This window comes from Ictalurus punctatus, chromosome 10 (genome assembly GCF_001660625.3).
Source record: "Ictalurus punctatus breed USDA103 chromosome 10, Coco_2.0, whole genome shotgun sequence".
NCBI lineage: Eukaryota > Metazoa > Chordata > Actinopteri > Siluriformes > Ictaluridae > Ictalurus > Ictalurus punctatus.
This window is the reverse complement of record NC_030425.2, coordinates 28,287,535-28,301,983: the sequence shown is the minus strand read 5'-3', so window position 1 is coordinate 28,301,983 and position 14,449 is coordinate 28,287,535. Positions and strand designations below refer to the sequence as shown.

Here is a 14,449-nt window from a genome sequence, read left to right as displayed (position 1 = left end):
AAGTTACAGACACAGAGACAGACAGATAGAGACAGTGAGACAGATACACAGACAGGGATACAGGGAGACTGACAGGGGACAGTTTTCTCATATCAGTAGAATAAATGATTCATTTTAGAACTGGAACCTTTTAACCACACTGTAAACAGACTCTTCAACTTTATTCAACAAATAAAACGTAATAATTACAGTACAGTACGCGTGTACGTGTGTATATACAGTATAATGCCTAATACAGTGTCCTGATATTATTATTTTTTAAAACCCAGATGATATAAAGGTGAAGTGTCTGAAGAGGTCCCATATCACTATTCCCTAAATTAGAAAGTCAGGAACAGAGAGAACTCACCATGCACAGAATGATTGGATTTGGATTCAACTTTAGGACAATAATGCAACCAATGTGATTATAAGCTGATCGCGTCACCGTAGAAACGACGGCACGCAACGAGGAATGTGGTCTGTAAGGAATAAAACTCATAAACCTGACACAAATTGCGTGCTTTGCATAATCGTTGGTAAATTGCTGTGGTATAAGAGGAAGAAAACACTTCGGGGTGTGCTGTTATAGGAAATAAATCACCTTTGGTGTGGTAACAGTAACGCTGCTTCATCACACCACGCTGTCGTTGATTCATTTCCTGTAACAGCACACATCCTGACATGCTTTATTCCTCGTATACCTCAGTGGCTTGCCAACAATTGCGTAAATTCCGACTCAGCAGTGTTGCATGCAGCTCGTTTGCTAATTCAGAAGATGTCGGTTTTGTTGTTGTTGTGCCATTCAGGCCCGTCAGCTCCCCCTGCTGGCGATGATTTATTTCATCCCCACACTCTTCTTCAAATTTCCTTCACGCAATTTTTCTCACATGACTAATCGATATAATCTACATTTTTAGGGGCGCCGTTTATCCGGTAACACACGACCGGATAATTATTCCAATCTGTCTGATGGGGACAGTGGTGGCTTAGCGGTTAAGGCTCTGGGTTATTGATCGGAAGGTCCAGCACTGCCAGGCTGCCCCTGTCGGGCCCTTGAGCAAGGCCCTTAACCCTCTCTGCTCCAAGGGCACTGTATCATGGCTGACCTTGCACTCTAACCCACCTTCCTAACACACTGGGGTATGCAAAGAACAGAATTTCACTGTGCTGTGACCAATAAAGACTCATTAATCAATAAAGATCTCATTAATGCTAGCAAAAAAAAAAACATTTAAGAAGAGCGATTTAAAAAAAAAATTATGTCGTCTCAACGTCCTCCAGTGGGCTGACTGAGATTTGAATACGTCGGTCGTTGGCTACGTTGTTTGTTCTCTGAGCTCCGAGTACTTTTACCGCCCCCTGCTGGAGATAACTTATTTCATCTCCGCATTTTGTTCGTGACAGGCAAAATCAGTTTCCTGTTTTGGGTGTCATGTATCTGGTATCAGACGAAATTCAGGAACGTGTGTTAGTACGTATTTATTGTATCGTATAGAATGACGTTGCCGTTGAGCGTGTTTTCGGCTACGTCGTGCGCTCCCTGAACGCCAGCTAATCAGAAACGAGTGTTTTTCATGGTCTTGGTGTAAGAGGGAATATACATATCATTAGCAAATAGACATTAGCAAACATTAGCAGTGTGAGTGTGTATGCGAAGGTCTAGATAAGGCAGTGTTATGAAGTGTGTGTGTGTGTGTGAGTGTGTGTGTCTGTCTGCTCAAAGACATGTGTGAACTGCGGGCTTGGTGAGACAGCTGTCTATCTCCAGTGTCATTTCTGCAGTCGGTGTGTGTGTGTAGAGCTGAGCGCCAGGCTGTACGGCGAGCAGAGGAACTCCAGCTAGCGCTGCCAAAGAGGAGAGAGAGGCAGGAGTGAGTTTAGAACGTTGTCCATGTTCAGCAAAAAAGAAAAAACAAAACAAACAACAACATAAAAACCCAGAAACAGAAACATTGGCTGTAATGGTACAAGTATTAATGACAGAAGACAGACATCAACATCCTGCCTTGCTGTGTGTGTGTGTGTGTGTGTGTGTGTGTGTGTGTGTGTGTGTGTGTGCGTGTGTGCGTGTTTAACTGTTAGAGTTGTTGTAACAGCTAGAACTCAAGTTAAAAAGAAATAAACACAAGAACGCTTGAGGAACCCTACAGTATTTTCAAATAGTACAGCAACACTGCCTAACATCATATTTAACAAGATGCAGAAAAGGATTAGGGTTCTTTATGTACGTAGAACCTTACACCATTAGAACATTTAGAATGCATAAGGGGTCTTAAGTTGTCCTCTCTGGAGGAACACTTCAAATTTAATGTAGAACTCTATAGAAATCCTTTTTCTAGAACCTTACTCAAATTTAGAACCTTCTTCTGGGGGAACCGTTAAAGTTCTAGATACAAACCCATAAACGTGCCTCCCTATCAAAAAGGGTTCCAAGTAGAGCCATTTTAGAATGCTAAGAACCCTTAATTACTCAACAAACCCTTGAAGAACTCTTGAAGATCTTTTTTTTTTTCTGGGTGTATCAAGTACAAGATGATTGAGAGATGATTATTAAGAAGGGTTCTGCTAAAAGGGGTCTGCTTGGAACTCTTTCTGATAGAACCTTAGACAAATTTAGAAATCATAAGGGTTCATCAGTTATCCCTCTGGAAGAACTGTCGGAGATTTTAGAATCTCCAGAACCCTTCAACAGTGTGTCCCCAGTCAGAATAGGTTCCTAAGACAAGTGGTTCTTGGTTCTCAGGCTCCTGAAAGGGTTTTAAAAAAGGGAACCCTCTTTGATAGAACCGTACACAAATTATACACAAGCTAAAAACCCATAATAACCCTTAAGGAACACTTAACAAACCATTTTTTTTTTCTAAGAGTGTATCAGATACCAAAACAGTTCAATTTTAAACATCTGACAGGTTCTAGAAGAAAACTGTAACCAAATGATGGGTTCTTACCATGATGGGTCATTTAGTTCAGATTATATATAGAACCCTACAATCAGAAAGGGTTCTACGTTGAGTCTGTTTAGTCTATTTAGGACTCTAAGAACCCTTAATTACTCAACAAACCCTTAAAGAACCCTTGAAGAACCCATTAAAAAAAAAAAGATTGTACCAAGTACCAATTATGGGTGGTTATGGGTTCTTAGTGTTCTAAAAGGGTTCTACATGGAAAACCTTTTGATAGAACCCTACACAAATTTTGAACTCTTAAGGGTTTATCAGTTATCCTCGTGAGGGGATCATTAAAGGTTCTATACACAGAACTTTACAACTGTATTTCTTTATCAGAAAGAATTCCAAATAGTACCCATAATTCTCCCTCGAACCTTTATAGAACCCCTAAAGAGCCCATGTTTCTAAAACTCTTTTCTAAATGTTAAACTACTGACAGGTTCTTGGTGTTAAGAAGAAAATAATAACCAATAATTAGGAGTTTGTATCGCACACCTACCCTGAAGGGGTCTGTAAAGTTCTTCAATGATTCGTCGGCTAATGATGGGTTTTTACCTACCGAAAATTGGTTCTAACTCTTCCTGATTAAAAAAAACCCCTCCACTTTGCAGGGTTCTACATACAACCATAAAGGGAGCCACCATGGGTATCACTTTTAGAGAGCGTTCCTTTTGTTACTGTCACGGTAACACCTGAGGAACCCTGTTCTTTTTGAAGAGTGTATACCGTGTGTAGTACTTAAGCCCGATTCTGTTGGTTTCAGCTTGAATTTCAGTTTAGTTAGCAGTTTGCAGTGACTCACAGGACGGTACAGGGAGGATGACGGAGGTGAAGTTTGGCAGTGCCACTTGTTCCGGGTGTAGGTTCCGTGGCAGAATCGGGTCTACATGAGGGCTGAAACCGAGCACTTCTGAGTTTGAACCTGTGGAAGATCAATGAGGTGAAACACAAATCATCCATTTTGTACATCTTCACTTCCACCAGGCTCTCAGTAGAAGAACCGTGGTTCTGCAGGCTTTAACATTTGGAGTTTTAACCCTGGGCTTTTTGGGATTTTGGCCTAGCATCTGTTACCTGTGGCTGACTCTCCGAGCAGCATCTCCTGCAGCAGGCTGTCCATGTTGGCTTCTCCTAAGAGCCGGGCGAGCTGCAGCTGCTCCACCATTTGCCAGGCAGTGCTCTGCAGTGGAGGCAGCAGGAGAAGCAGTTCCCCAAACCGGCCGCGCTGCTCGCACGTCGCCTCGTCCAGCAACACGTGGGCCTGGAAACGCAGCCTGCGCACCACCTGAGCGCACTCCAGCCCCGGGCAGTCTGAAAGAGCCGAAGAAAAGAAAACCATCGTAGGAGCGATGATACAGAACGATTCTGGGAGCATGTAAGGTTGATGATAGCTTTTAGAATCAAATTCAGTACTTTTGAACACTTTAAAGATCTGGAAAAAAAATAAATAAATAATATCAACACCGGAATAACCCCAAATGATGTGAAAATACGTCATGCTCGGCGCTTTTCGTCTGATTCACATCGGATAAAATATCTCACGTCCTGTTGTATGCTTCTGGTAGATCGCAACAGAGAAGTTCGGACTTATATTTAATGTAAGATTTTTTGTTTGGTTTTGGGGTGGGGGGTGGGGGGTTAAAGATGGCAACCCTGGAAAACCTGACTATGGTGGGTTTATTTTTATGTATTGAAGGTGGAGTGAAGTGTTCGTGTAAGCAATTCCTCTCACACAGAACCTGACATTCTTCAGCCATTTTGGCTCTGATTCTATAATCAGTCTCTCTGGCCAACAGGTAATAAATTCCAGAACTTTCCATGTTATTAATAGTTTTCCGTAAGACACCGTGAAACCAGAACTTTCAGAGCGGGACGGTTTTGGAAAAGGGTTGAGGTGAGGCAAGGTGAGGTAATGGGTAAACGTCTGTGACACGTGACTGACCCGGAGCGAAGAAGACGATGGCTCTGAGACAGGCGAACTCCGTGTCGGTTATGTCCAGCTCTCTCAGAGGCCTGACCAGCTCTTCTAAGACACGTCCTGCCACTTTGGACATCTCCGGCTCTGGACCGTTCACGGGGACGATGAAGTCGTTTCCTGAGAGGGAGGGGGAATCATAAGTGTAATCAGCGCTCACATGAAGACACCTAACACTTTTAAGGTAACAATCAGGGCTGTACATTACCTAGCAGGATTACATCGTTGTAGGGTAGCGAACGACGAGCCACGCCCAGGATGAGGTGCTCAGCCGAGTGAGCTCGTAACAAGCTGACCTGCACGTAAACACAATACAGACGACGCGATTCATGCACATGCACGTATAAAAGACAAGACAAAGTGAGACGGGTCACTTTTGGTGGAAAATAATCAACGACAGGACGGTGTGATGAAGCGGAGTTACTGTTACCACCCTGAAGCTGATCATTCTCCTATAACAGAGGTTCTCAATATCGGAGGAGGCCAGGTACAGTATGATGATGATCTATTCTTTATCAAATCTATATACCTAATATATAGATATAGATCTAATATACCTAATCTATAATCTGCATTTGATAGATAGATAGATAGATCGATCGATAGATTTTTTTTTGCTTTTGTGTTTTTGTACTTTTTAAATTACTTTGCATAACTTTTATGATTTAAAAAAAAAAAAAAACTTTTATGCCTTTTATAAAACTATATAAAGGACAGGTATGGAAGAAGAATGGTCAAAAATGTTTCGGAACACTGTAACAAGAGAACTAGGCAGTAATAAAGTGGACTGTTTTACATGTAAAACATGATGCGTTCCATTCGTCTTGCATTCTAAAAACATTTGCATGTGAACGATGTAAATTGGGAGGAAGGGCGCGTCTCCTTATCCGTGACATTGTTAAATCTTCGGCTTTCGGCCCCTCACTGAACAGAGCAGATGCAGAGAGAGGTGAGAGTGCAGCGGGAAAGCGGGACCTCGTGCTTGCAGGACAGTACTGGTGACATTTGGAAAGTTGCTAAGGTTTGTCCAAAAAGTCGCTAGATTTGTCACTAGGTGCTTTTTTTTTTTTTTTTTTTTTTGGCAAAAAGGCCCTAAAGGGGTCTGAAAAGTGGCTAAGTTGGCAACACGGGTCTGCACAGACAGCTAGATAAAAGGCAGGCTAAGCTCCGCCTCTCCCCAGAAAAAGAAAATGCAGAGGGAGAGGGAATGCGGGTTTTTTAATTCATGCACATTCTATTTGAAAAGCAGTAAAATATACTGAGAACCCAAATGATGCCCTGTCTGTGTTTTCTTCCCCTTTTTCTTGAAAACAATTCGCCCCCCCCTTCCGATCTCTCCGCGCCCCCCTGGTTGAGGACCACTGTCCTATAATAACACGTTCCGAAGCGCTTTATTCCTCTTACACAACAGCTATGTTCCTCCAATTAAAGTTTGCTAATATATTAAAGAAAATCATATATCTATCTATATATATAGAGCTACCTGGTAACTATAAATAGTAAATGTTGCGCAACGTCTCGCAAAGTTCATCGGAAGTTCATTAGTCGTCAAATTTTCTGCCTAATTAGAGCAACATATGCTGTGAGGTACAATTCACGAAATCCAAAATAAACACAACATGCTATAAATATTGTAAATATTTTCTCTATCTATCTATCTATCTATCTATCTATCTATCTATCTATCTATCTATGTGTTTTCATCCCCCTTTTCTTTAATCGTATATGTTTATTTCTTTAATCATTTAAGGTGCCGGATTTGTGTCACTAACCACTAACCTTTAAAAAAAGGCTTTTCGCTAAACGTCAAGGTTTATTAATCAGCATGAGATGAAGCACCTGATGTAACAGACACAGACATGGCCTACCCTGTCGTCCACCGGCAGCTCACAGAACTCGGGGAGGCATTTCGCCCATTCCACCAGGAGGAGGAGCTGCTGTTTTATGGATTCGCAAACATCGGATGGTCGAGCAATCTTCTTCGAGATGACGTCCCTCATGGGTGGTGTCAGAGCAGAGAACTGCACAGAGAACCAAAACAGTGAGCTTACCGTTGCTGAAGAGCGGAACGATGCTTTAGACAGACAATACGAGACGGCGATGCATCACACGATGTTTAATAAGAGTGAGCGGTTCGAGTGGAACTTTAGACCGTGCGGTCTAAAAATATTCTCCGTCGCTCTCAGACGAAAGCCGCGTGTGAAACAGCCCTCGATGGAAAATATCCCACGCTCATTTTGTGCCTCGTTACTCAATTACGCAATTAGCTCTTTCTGTGTGCTCGTTTGTGTCGTCATGTGGAAGCCTGGTTGTTACTACACACATAAAAAAAAAAAAAAGAGCTCATGCACTTCAATTAAACAGGCTCTGATCAAGTCGAGTCGTCGAGCAGATCCACCGATCTTCTCGTCTCTGAGGATTGCGTCAATGGCCGCTCCACACTGAGCTCGTACAGGATATTCTACTCTTTCCCAACAGCCTCGTCATTGATTAGATTTTTTTTTTCGTAGTTATGATGCCTACCTGATGTGTGCGCTCTTCTGCTTTCAACAGGATGTTGATGGTCAGAGTCCCGACTCCCTGAGCTTCTCGACGGCAGCTGATCCTGTCTCGCTCGTTCTGTACAGCTGAGGTAAAGAAAGTGTTCTGTTTGACCATGGACAATATATAACTGTAGCAAAAATACACTTCTTATTATTCAGCGTTTACAAGGTTTGTTTTTTTCGGTAGTTTACTCCAGTAGCCCGGCCTAAACATTGCTTCTTTACTTAACTCCAAGATAAAACAACAATTCTGCCATATTTCTGTAAAAAATAAATGAATTAATTTGCATGTTCATTGCTCACACCTTTTGGCATTTTTATGAGCATTAGAAATCCTGAGCATTCCTAGAAATCATGTAATGGACTCCATTTTGACTCGCAGCAGCACTGCGTCCCGTGCTTAGCTCATTATTGCACCTAGTGGTCAAAAGTGGGAACTGCAACACACACTTATAAACAGCCATAGACGTTCGTAGAGGCCATTTAGGGAACTGGGGACCTTTTTTTTTTTTGTCAGCTGGGAAGTGTAAGTGCAGACAGTGTGTCTGGGATGTACAGAATCATTTATCTTGTAAGATACATATATTACAAAGATTGGGAAATTGAAAGGCGGATTACGGAGTGGGTAATGTCCATGCATCAGAAATATACCTTGAGTGATCAAATAAGGTTTAAGCATAGTTTAGGCGGAACACTGTTGCTAACCAGTATCAGCTGACACTCAGCTGATAAGTTGACTCCACCCTCAATCAATGAACCGTGGCGTATACAAGCTCATCCAGTCTGTCGCACAGACATTTACTAACCCACCTCCTTTCCCAACTCTTCCTCACGTTTCATCTGAGCATCTGGCACAGTAAGGCCCAGGAGATATCTATATTAACTAATATTATTTTAATTGTGTTCCAAACTTTATCATGTTTATCATGTTATCAAAGCCGCACCCAGCTTTGCGTTGAGAACACCTTTACCTGTGTTAAAAAACTAAAAAAAAAAAAAATCGCTGTAATGCACGGCCTCTTGTGGTTTATTGCTTTATTATACACCGCGATAGTTTTAAACGCGTGGTTCAGCGCACGGTTCAGGACCGACATTACACCCTGACTTATGATCGAACTTGCATTCCACTGGCTGAATGCACGGAAATAAAAAACAAGGGCTAGAGTAGACGAATCAATCTGTAGCTTATATATACGGTTATACGCAGTAAGTCTTCTTCTTAACCACGATCACGTCCCAGGCCGTGTCTGATCTATTTAACGTGTTTTGCCCCCAAATAATCCTTAGCAAATATTTGACCATACTCAGGCGTGTTAATTATTGACGTGAAAAAAAAAAAAAAAGCCATTCACAGCACTCCTTCTTGTCCTGATTAGTTTATCCCTCTCGCTTATCAGGAACTCCGAAAGGAGATAAGACTCCGCTTTCAGGTTCTCTCTCCTCAGATCAGAGACATGTTGAAAAAAAGACGATTCTTTGACGTGCCTTTTCCACGCCTCCTTAAAACTCCACCCTGACCCTGTAACACACAGCTACGCCATGAGCCATAGTCTTGAGAGGACTTACAAAAGTAAATAAATCAAATGAAATAAATAAATCATATCTATCGGTTTATTTATCAGTCGATTCATTCATTCATTGGTAACGCTTTAATTTAAGGTTTGCGTCACTGCACTCTTGGGGGGGGGAAAAAAGAGGATTCGTTAAAGGTTTCTATTATTTTCAATTCATTTCTTTGCCTTAAGAAGTTTTTAATCAGATAAAATAAGTGTGTTGGACTTTGGTTGGAGATGAAATCTGCAGGAAGGTAGATCTCGAGCGAGAGGGCTGGTGACCACTGTTCTAATCAATAAGGTTCTTCAATAAGGAACCCTGCTTGATAGGTGAGCACTACACAGACCCTTTAAATGTTGACAACCATTAAGGGTTCTACATTTTCCAAAAGTGTAGGACTGCGTTTGATGTCTGCTGGTTCTAAGTGTGGTTTTAAGTGTGTGGATTTATCCCCATCGAGCGAGACGGTGGCGACGGCGGTGAGGGAAAAAACTCCCTGAGATGATACGAGGAAGAAAGCTTGAGAGGAACCGGACTCAGAAGGGAACCCGTCCTCGTCTGGGTCACGACGGATAGAGTGAGAGTAAAGGAAAGTTCGTTATGGCTTTTATCTGAAATCTGTTTGATGTCCGCTGGTCCAAGAAGTCATTTATTAATGAATGAAAAATAAAAGCGTCATCACAGTGCATTCGGAAAGCATTCAGATGGAAGCCTATCCTCAGTGGAAGACACACGAAAGCCTGCTCGGCTTCCGTCTGGCTCCCACTTTGCCGCTGTAGATAAATGTGTCCCAAGGAGAAGAAATGTGGTGCAGTTCACTGTCATTCGAAGAGCTGTTTCGATATCTGTTTCGATTTTCACGTTTGAATACGGGAACTGTGAAAAGGGCGTTGTGAAATGTTCATCTATTATTATAAAACAATGAAACCGTGTACAAAAGGATAAATATCGGTTCTTATCGTCGATGGAAGCTAAAATCCAAAAACGTCGTGCAAATTCAACACAAAATTGTTCTTATACAACATTTAGATTAAAACAATAACAAATGAATAGTATTAAAAATCATTTTTTTTTTTGCTATTATTTTCTTATACACGCTGTTTGATCGTTTATGTTACGGGTGGTAATGTAGGAACATCTGTAACACTCAACGCACCGATGCGATTAATTACGTCTCTTCACGTTTTTCGTTAAGGGTGCGTAAACTTTTGCACTCAAGCGTATAATTGCTTGGAATCTCACCTTCTTTCCTCATGCCAGCCCTGAAGCATTTCCGTAGTCTGCAGTATCGACACTGGTTCCTCTTGTCCTTGTCCACCACGCACTGCCTACTGAACCTACACACACACACACACACACACACACACACACGCACACACACGCACACACATTGTAGCTGCTCTTTCAAATCTCAAATTAAAATGCTTTAATAGCTTTTTAAAAATGAATCGTTAGCAAGTTGCGGTGGTTTAAGAGAAGATAAAACACTCCAGGACGTGCTCTCGTGGGAAAATAATCAACGTCCAGGTGGCAACAGTCCCTCTGCGACATCACACCACTCTCTCGTTGATTATTTTAATATAAATAACTGCGTGAATAAGAAAGATGAAATCTCGATTTGGAATCCAAGATGGCGTCGTCACTTCACTCTCACCTGCACGTGTAGGCGTGGTTCTTGCGCACGCTCCTCCTGAAGAAGCCCTTGCAGCCGTCGCAGCTGGACGCACCGTAGTGTTTCCCGGTTGCTTTATCTGCGCAGATGGAGCACAGCATCACAGCGGCTTGGGGCAGTCCGGCTGTGCCTACGAGGGACGGCTCAGGCCTCAGCGGCTCTGTGACGTGAAATAAGTTTAAAGTTATACTCCGATGTTATTTCATGCGAAATCTCCTACCTTTGCGTTTAGCCTGGAATGAGAAAAGAATAGAAACCTTGTTTACTCTAAACTCACTTGTAACACGAGTCTAAAACTCCGTACGGGATTTTTCCGAGTTTTTTTTTTTTTTTTTTTCCGTGACTGTTGCGGTCAAAAACGTTCGGTTTTGCTGTGGATTTTTGCGTGTGGAAAACTACTCGAAATTGTTTCGCGCGCTCTTTCGCAGTGATGTTTGTCGGCAAACGAGACCTTTTAGCTGTGTCCGTGTTGGACTCGTGGACTCGGGCTGCTTGGGTTCAGCTTGGGCCGAAAGTCTCAGTCCGAATCTGAGGTAATTTTGAAAAATCGCAAGCTCCTGCGAATATCGCGGAATTTGCTCGATTTTACGTTCGTCTCCGCGATCGTAAAATCGCCAAATCCCGGCGGGACTTATCTAAGGGCAGATGTTGAACATCTGTGCTATGAAACCTGTATATTTTTGTGCCCGCAAATTCTACAAATGTGTTTATAAATGAAACTCTAAGCCTGTAACTGAAACTACGCTGTTAGATTGCGAAATTTGTGGTTCTGTTTTAAAAAAAAAATTCCCAGAATTCCCAGGTGAGCAATGCCGGCTCTGACTGAGAATGGATAGGACAAAAACTTCAGAGAAGTGACTATAGAGACTATATTGCTCCAACGTTGGAAAGTTGGATTCAAAAAAAAAAAAGAAAAGCGAAACCCAGCTTTGATGAGATTTTCTGTCGTGTCCGTCTCATCCTCACACTTTTATTGTTCAAGAGTAGCAGCTGGAGGTTTGAGTTTGCATTATAGGGTCTCGTAATATATATATATATACTAAAACAATTGAACAGCTATCCTTTTACTTTCTATTACAGATGTTCCAGATGTGGTGGTGGAGATACATCATGGGAGTATTCCTTAATAAAAATGAAACCCTTACAGCTTCATGGAGGATCATGGACCAGGGGTATTTAGTGCTTTATTTTGCATTCTAGCTCTATTTTATTATCGCGGTCTGTCGTGTCTGGGCTAGACCAGTGACTGTGAGATTATCGAGACCCTTTTGCGCTAGCTTAGATTCAGTTAAGAGCGTTCCTTCATCTTCAGTGACTGCTTCATGGTGGATCCGGAGTCTATCCTGGGAATAATGGGAATGAGGCAAAGATATACCCTAGAATTGACACCAGATTCACTAGTCCACAAAACTGGTGTGTTTTTGGGAGATGGGAGGAAACCCAGGAGAACCCAGATGATACCCACATAGCGAGTGGAGAACATGTGGAACTCCACCCAGACTGTAACCTGAAGATCGGGATCGATCCAGGACTCTGGAGCTGCTTTCACTGATTTTCGCTAAGCGCTTCATCCTGATCAGGGTCGCTGTGGATCCGGAGTCTATCCTGGGAACACTGGGTGTGAAGTGGGATTTTATTTAGAATCACCAATCCACCTACTGGCTTGTGTCTGGGTGGTCGGGAGATAACCACAGACGGGGAGAACATGCAAAACTTCACACAGACAGAAACTCAAGCTCCGGATCGAACCGGTGACTCTGGAGCTGTGTGTGTTATTGCTCTGCCGCCGTCAGGGCCAAGCGCGGATTAAAATGGCAGCAAGCTTGGTCTGATTTCAAAGGATACCAATAAACACACGTCCCTAAACTCCAGCATCTCCGAACGATCGCAGAAGATAAGATTATATACCGTAAGAAAACACGGACAGCCAAGAGTGATTAGAGCTGTGGTGAAGCCGTAAACTGCAGGACGTAGCCGGAACCAGAGGAGGAAAAAGTGAAAGAAAATAATACTTACTCGACATAAGAAATATGAATATTGTTTCAAGATCTCATTCAAGTGAAAGTTGTGGGACATTTGATGGATATTTATGCTCTGGTACCGAGAAAAAAGTTTTTTTTTCCTTTTTCTTATTACCTTCAAGAGAGACTGGTGAGGGAATGATTTGATTCAGTTTACAGCTTATACACGTAAATGAACAAGAACAGACATCTTTCTAACAGTTTCGCAGACGTTCCAGAACACCAAATGTAACTATAAATGGCTAAAAGTACGACGTGTGAATATTTAATAATGGAAACGTTGTTAGTGCTATAAGAGAAATAATGAATGAATGAATTCTGTTATAGAGAATGTGATCGGCTTCGCGGTGATCCCGCATCATCGGGATCGTTTTCCTGTATCGGAACAAACCCGAAGCATTTCGTTCCCGTTGTACGATCGTTCGACGCGATCCTCGTGCACTTTACCCCGCAGTGAAGCGTGCTCGTGGTCATGCAACACAAACCTGAGTCCACTGGGAGAACTCTGAGGCTGTCGAACTCCAGCATGGTGTAGGTCGGATCCAGGGCCACCGCGTAATCCGTTGAGCCCAAGTCCAGCGCGCCTTCTGAGATCTTCATGGTACCGTAATTCCAAATCAGACCGGAAAGACGACTTTAAGTTCTTTACTTCGAGAGATTAAAGGTCAAATCATAAAAAAAACCCACCGATCTATCAGGAGTCTTTCCTGTCTTTCCAGTCTCAGTTCACGTTCACCACCATGGCCTACTTCTCCTCACTTCGGAGACTGCCGATCGATTGCCGTGGGTGTTCTCTGACTTCGTACGGAACCGTCCCGTTCAGAAGCGTGTGAGGAAAGAAGAAGCCGAGATTGCACTCGCGCTTGTCTCTGTGTTCGCCCTTATCAGTGGACAGAGAATCATAAAGGGGAGGGCCCTCACAGGTAAACATGACTCAGTCAGGAAAACTAACTGTCACATGGGCATCCCTGTTTCACGACGCAACAACACATTTTCAGTACTTACATGTACACAAGCAGAGCTTTTGGTATCATGTTGTAACATCTGAAGGTACTGGAGTCAGATCTACAAGCCACAGACCTAAAAGCTTTTTGAAAGTGCAGTTTCTGTTATGGCCACTAGGGCCTAGCCAGTGTGTCAGCCAGATTACACAGACTACACCGGGTTGCCAGGTCCTCAGAGCAGGTATACGAATCAACTGCAATCACAGATTATTTTTGGATACTTGGAGAAGGAATTATTTCAGGAAATCTGATGTTTTTAATTTTAAAATGTATAAATAAATAAATAAATAATAATAATAATAATAATAATAATAATAATAATTACACATATTAGAATGAAATAACAATACAATATTTCTCTTTTAAAATATCCTAAAATATATAACATTTCAAGACTGGACCAGAACAGTGTTGTTCTTTCTTTCTTTCTTTCTTCCCCTCTTTCTTTCTTTCTTTCTTTCTTTCTTTTTCTTTCTTCAGAATAGAACTAAGTTAGGAAATTAGGCCTTGTGCATACATTCGATTCAATTCAAATCAGTTTTATTTGTGTGGTGCTTTTAACAACGGACATTGTCTCAAAGCAGCTTTACAGAAACTTATAAACACAGGATAGAGACTTTAATGTACGTACATACACTAATTAGATTGATTATTTTTAAGGAAAGACCCACAACACACCACTAACCTTTCCAGCATGCACTAGCGGTTATGCAAAATGCTCTCTTTCACTTAGCTATATTAAAATTTGTT

General features: G+C 42.1%; 1 protein-coding gene across 2 annotated transcripts; it reads right to left on the bottom strand.

Moving 5' to 3' along the window:
- Positions 1 to 765: 765 nt before the first annotated feature.
- Positions 766 to 13,539, bottom strand: hnf4b (hepatic nuclear factor 4, beta). 2 transcript variants are annotated; one of them, XM_017478979.3, is made up of 11 exons: positions 13,383 to 13,539; positions 13,181 to 13,289; positions 10,657 to 10,834; positions 10,245 to 10,339; positions 7,429 to 7,532; positions 6,774 to 6,926; positions 5,114 to 5,201; positions 4,873 to 5,025; positions 4,005 to 4,241; positions 3,733 to 3,852; positions 766 to 1,827 (listed from the first exon to the last, which is right to left on the bottom strand). In XM_017478979.3, exons 2-11 carry the CDS (start codon positions 13,221 to 13,223, stop codon positions 1,700 to 1,702), a joined length of 1,299 nt encoding a protein of 432 aa, XP_017334468.1. In that variant the 5' UTR covers positions 13,224 to 13,289; positions 13,383 to 13,539; the 3' UTR covers positions 766 to 1,699. The 2 variants fall into 2 exon arrangements, with proteins under 2 accessions (XP_017334468.1, XP_017334466.1); XM_017478977.3 differs by having other exon boundaries at positions 13,181 to 13,534.
- Between the last annotated feature and the right edge of the window lie 910 nt (positions 13,540 to 14,449).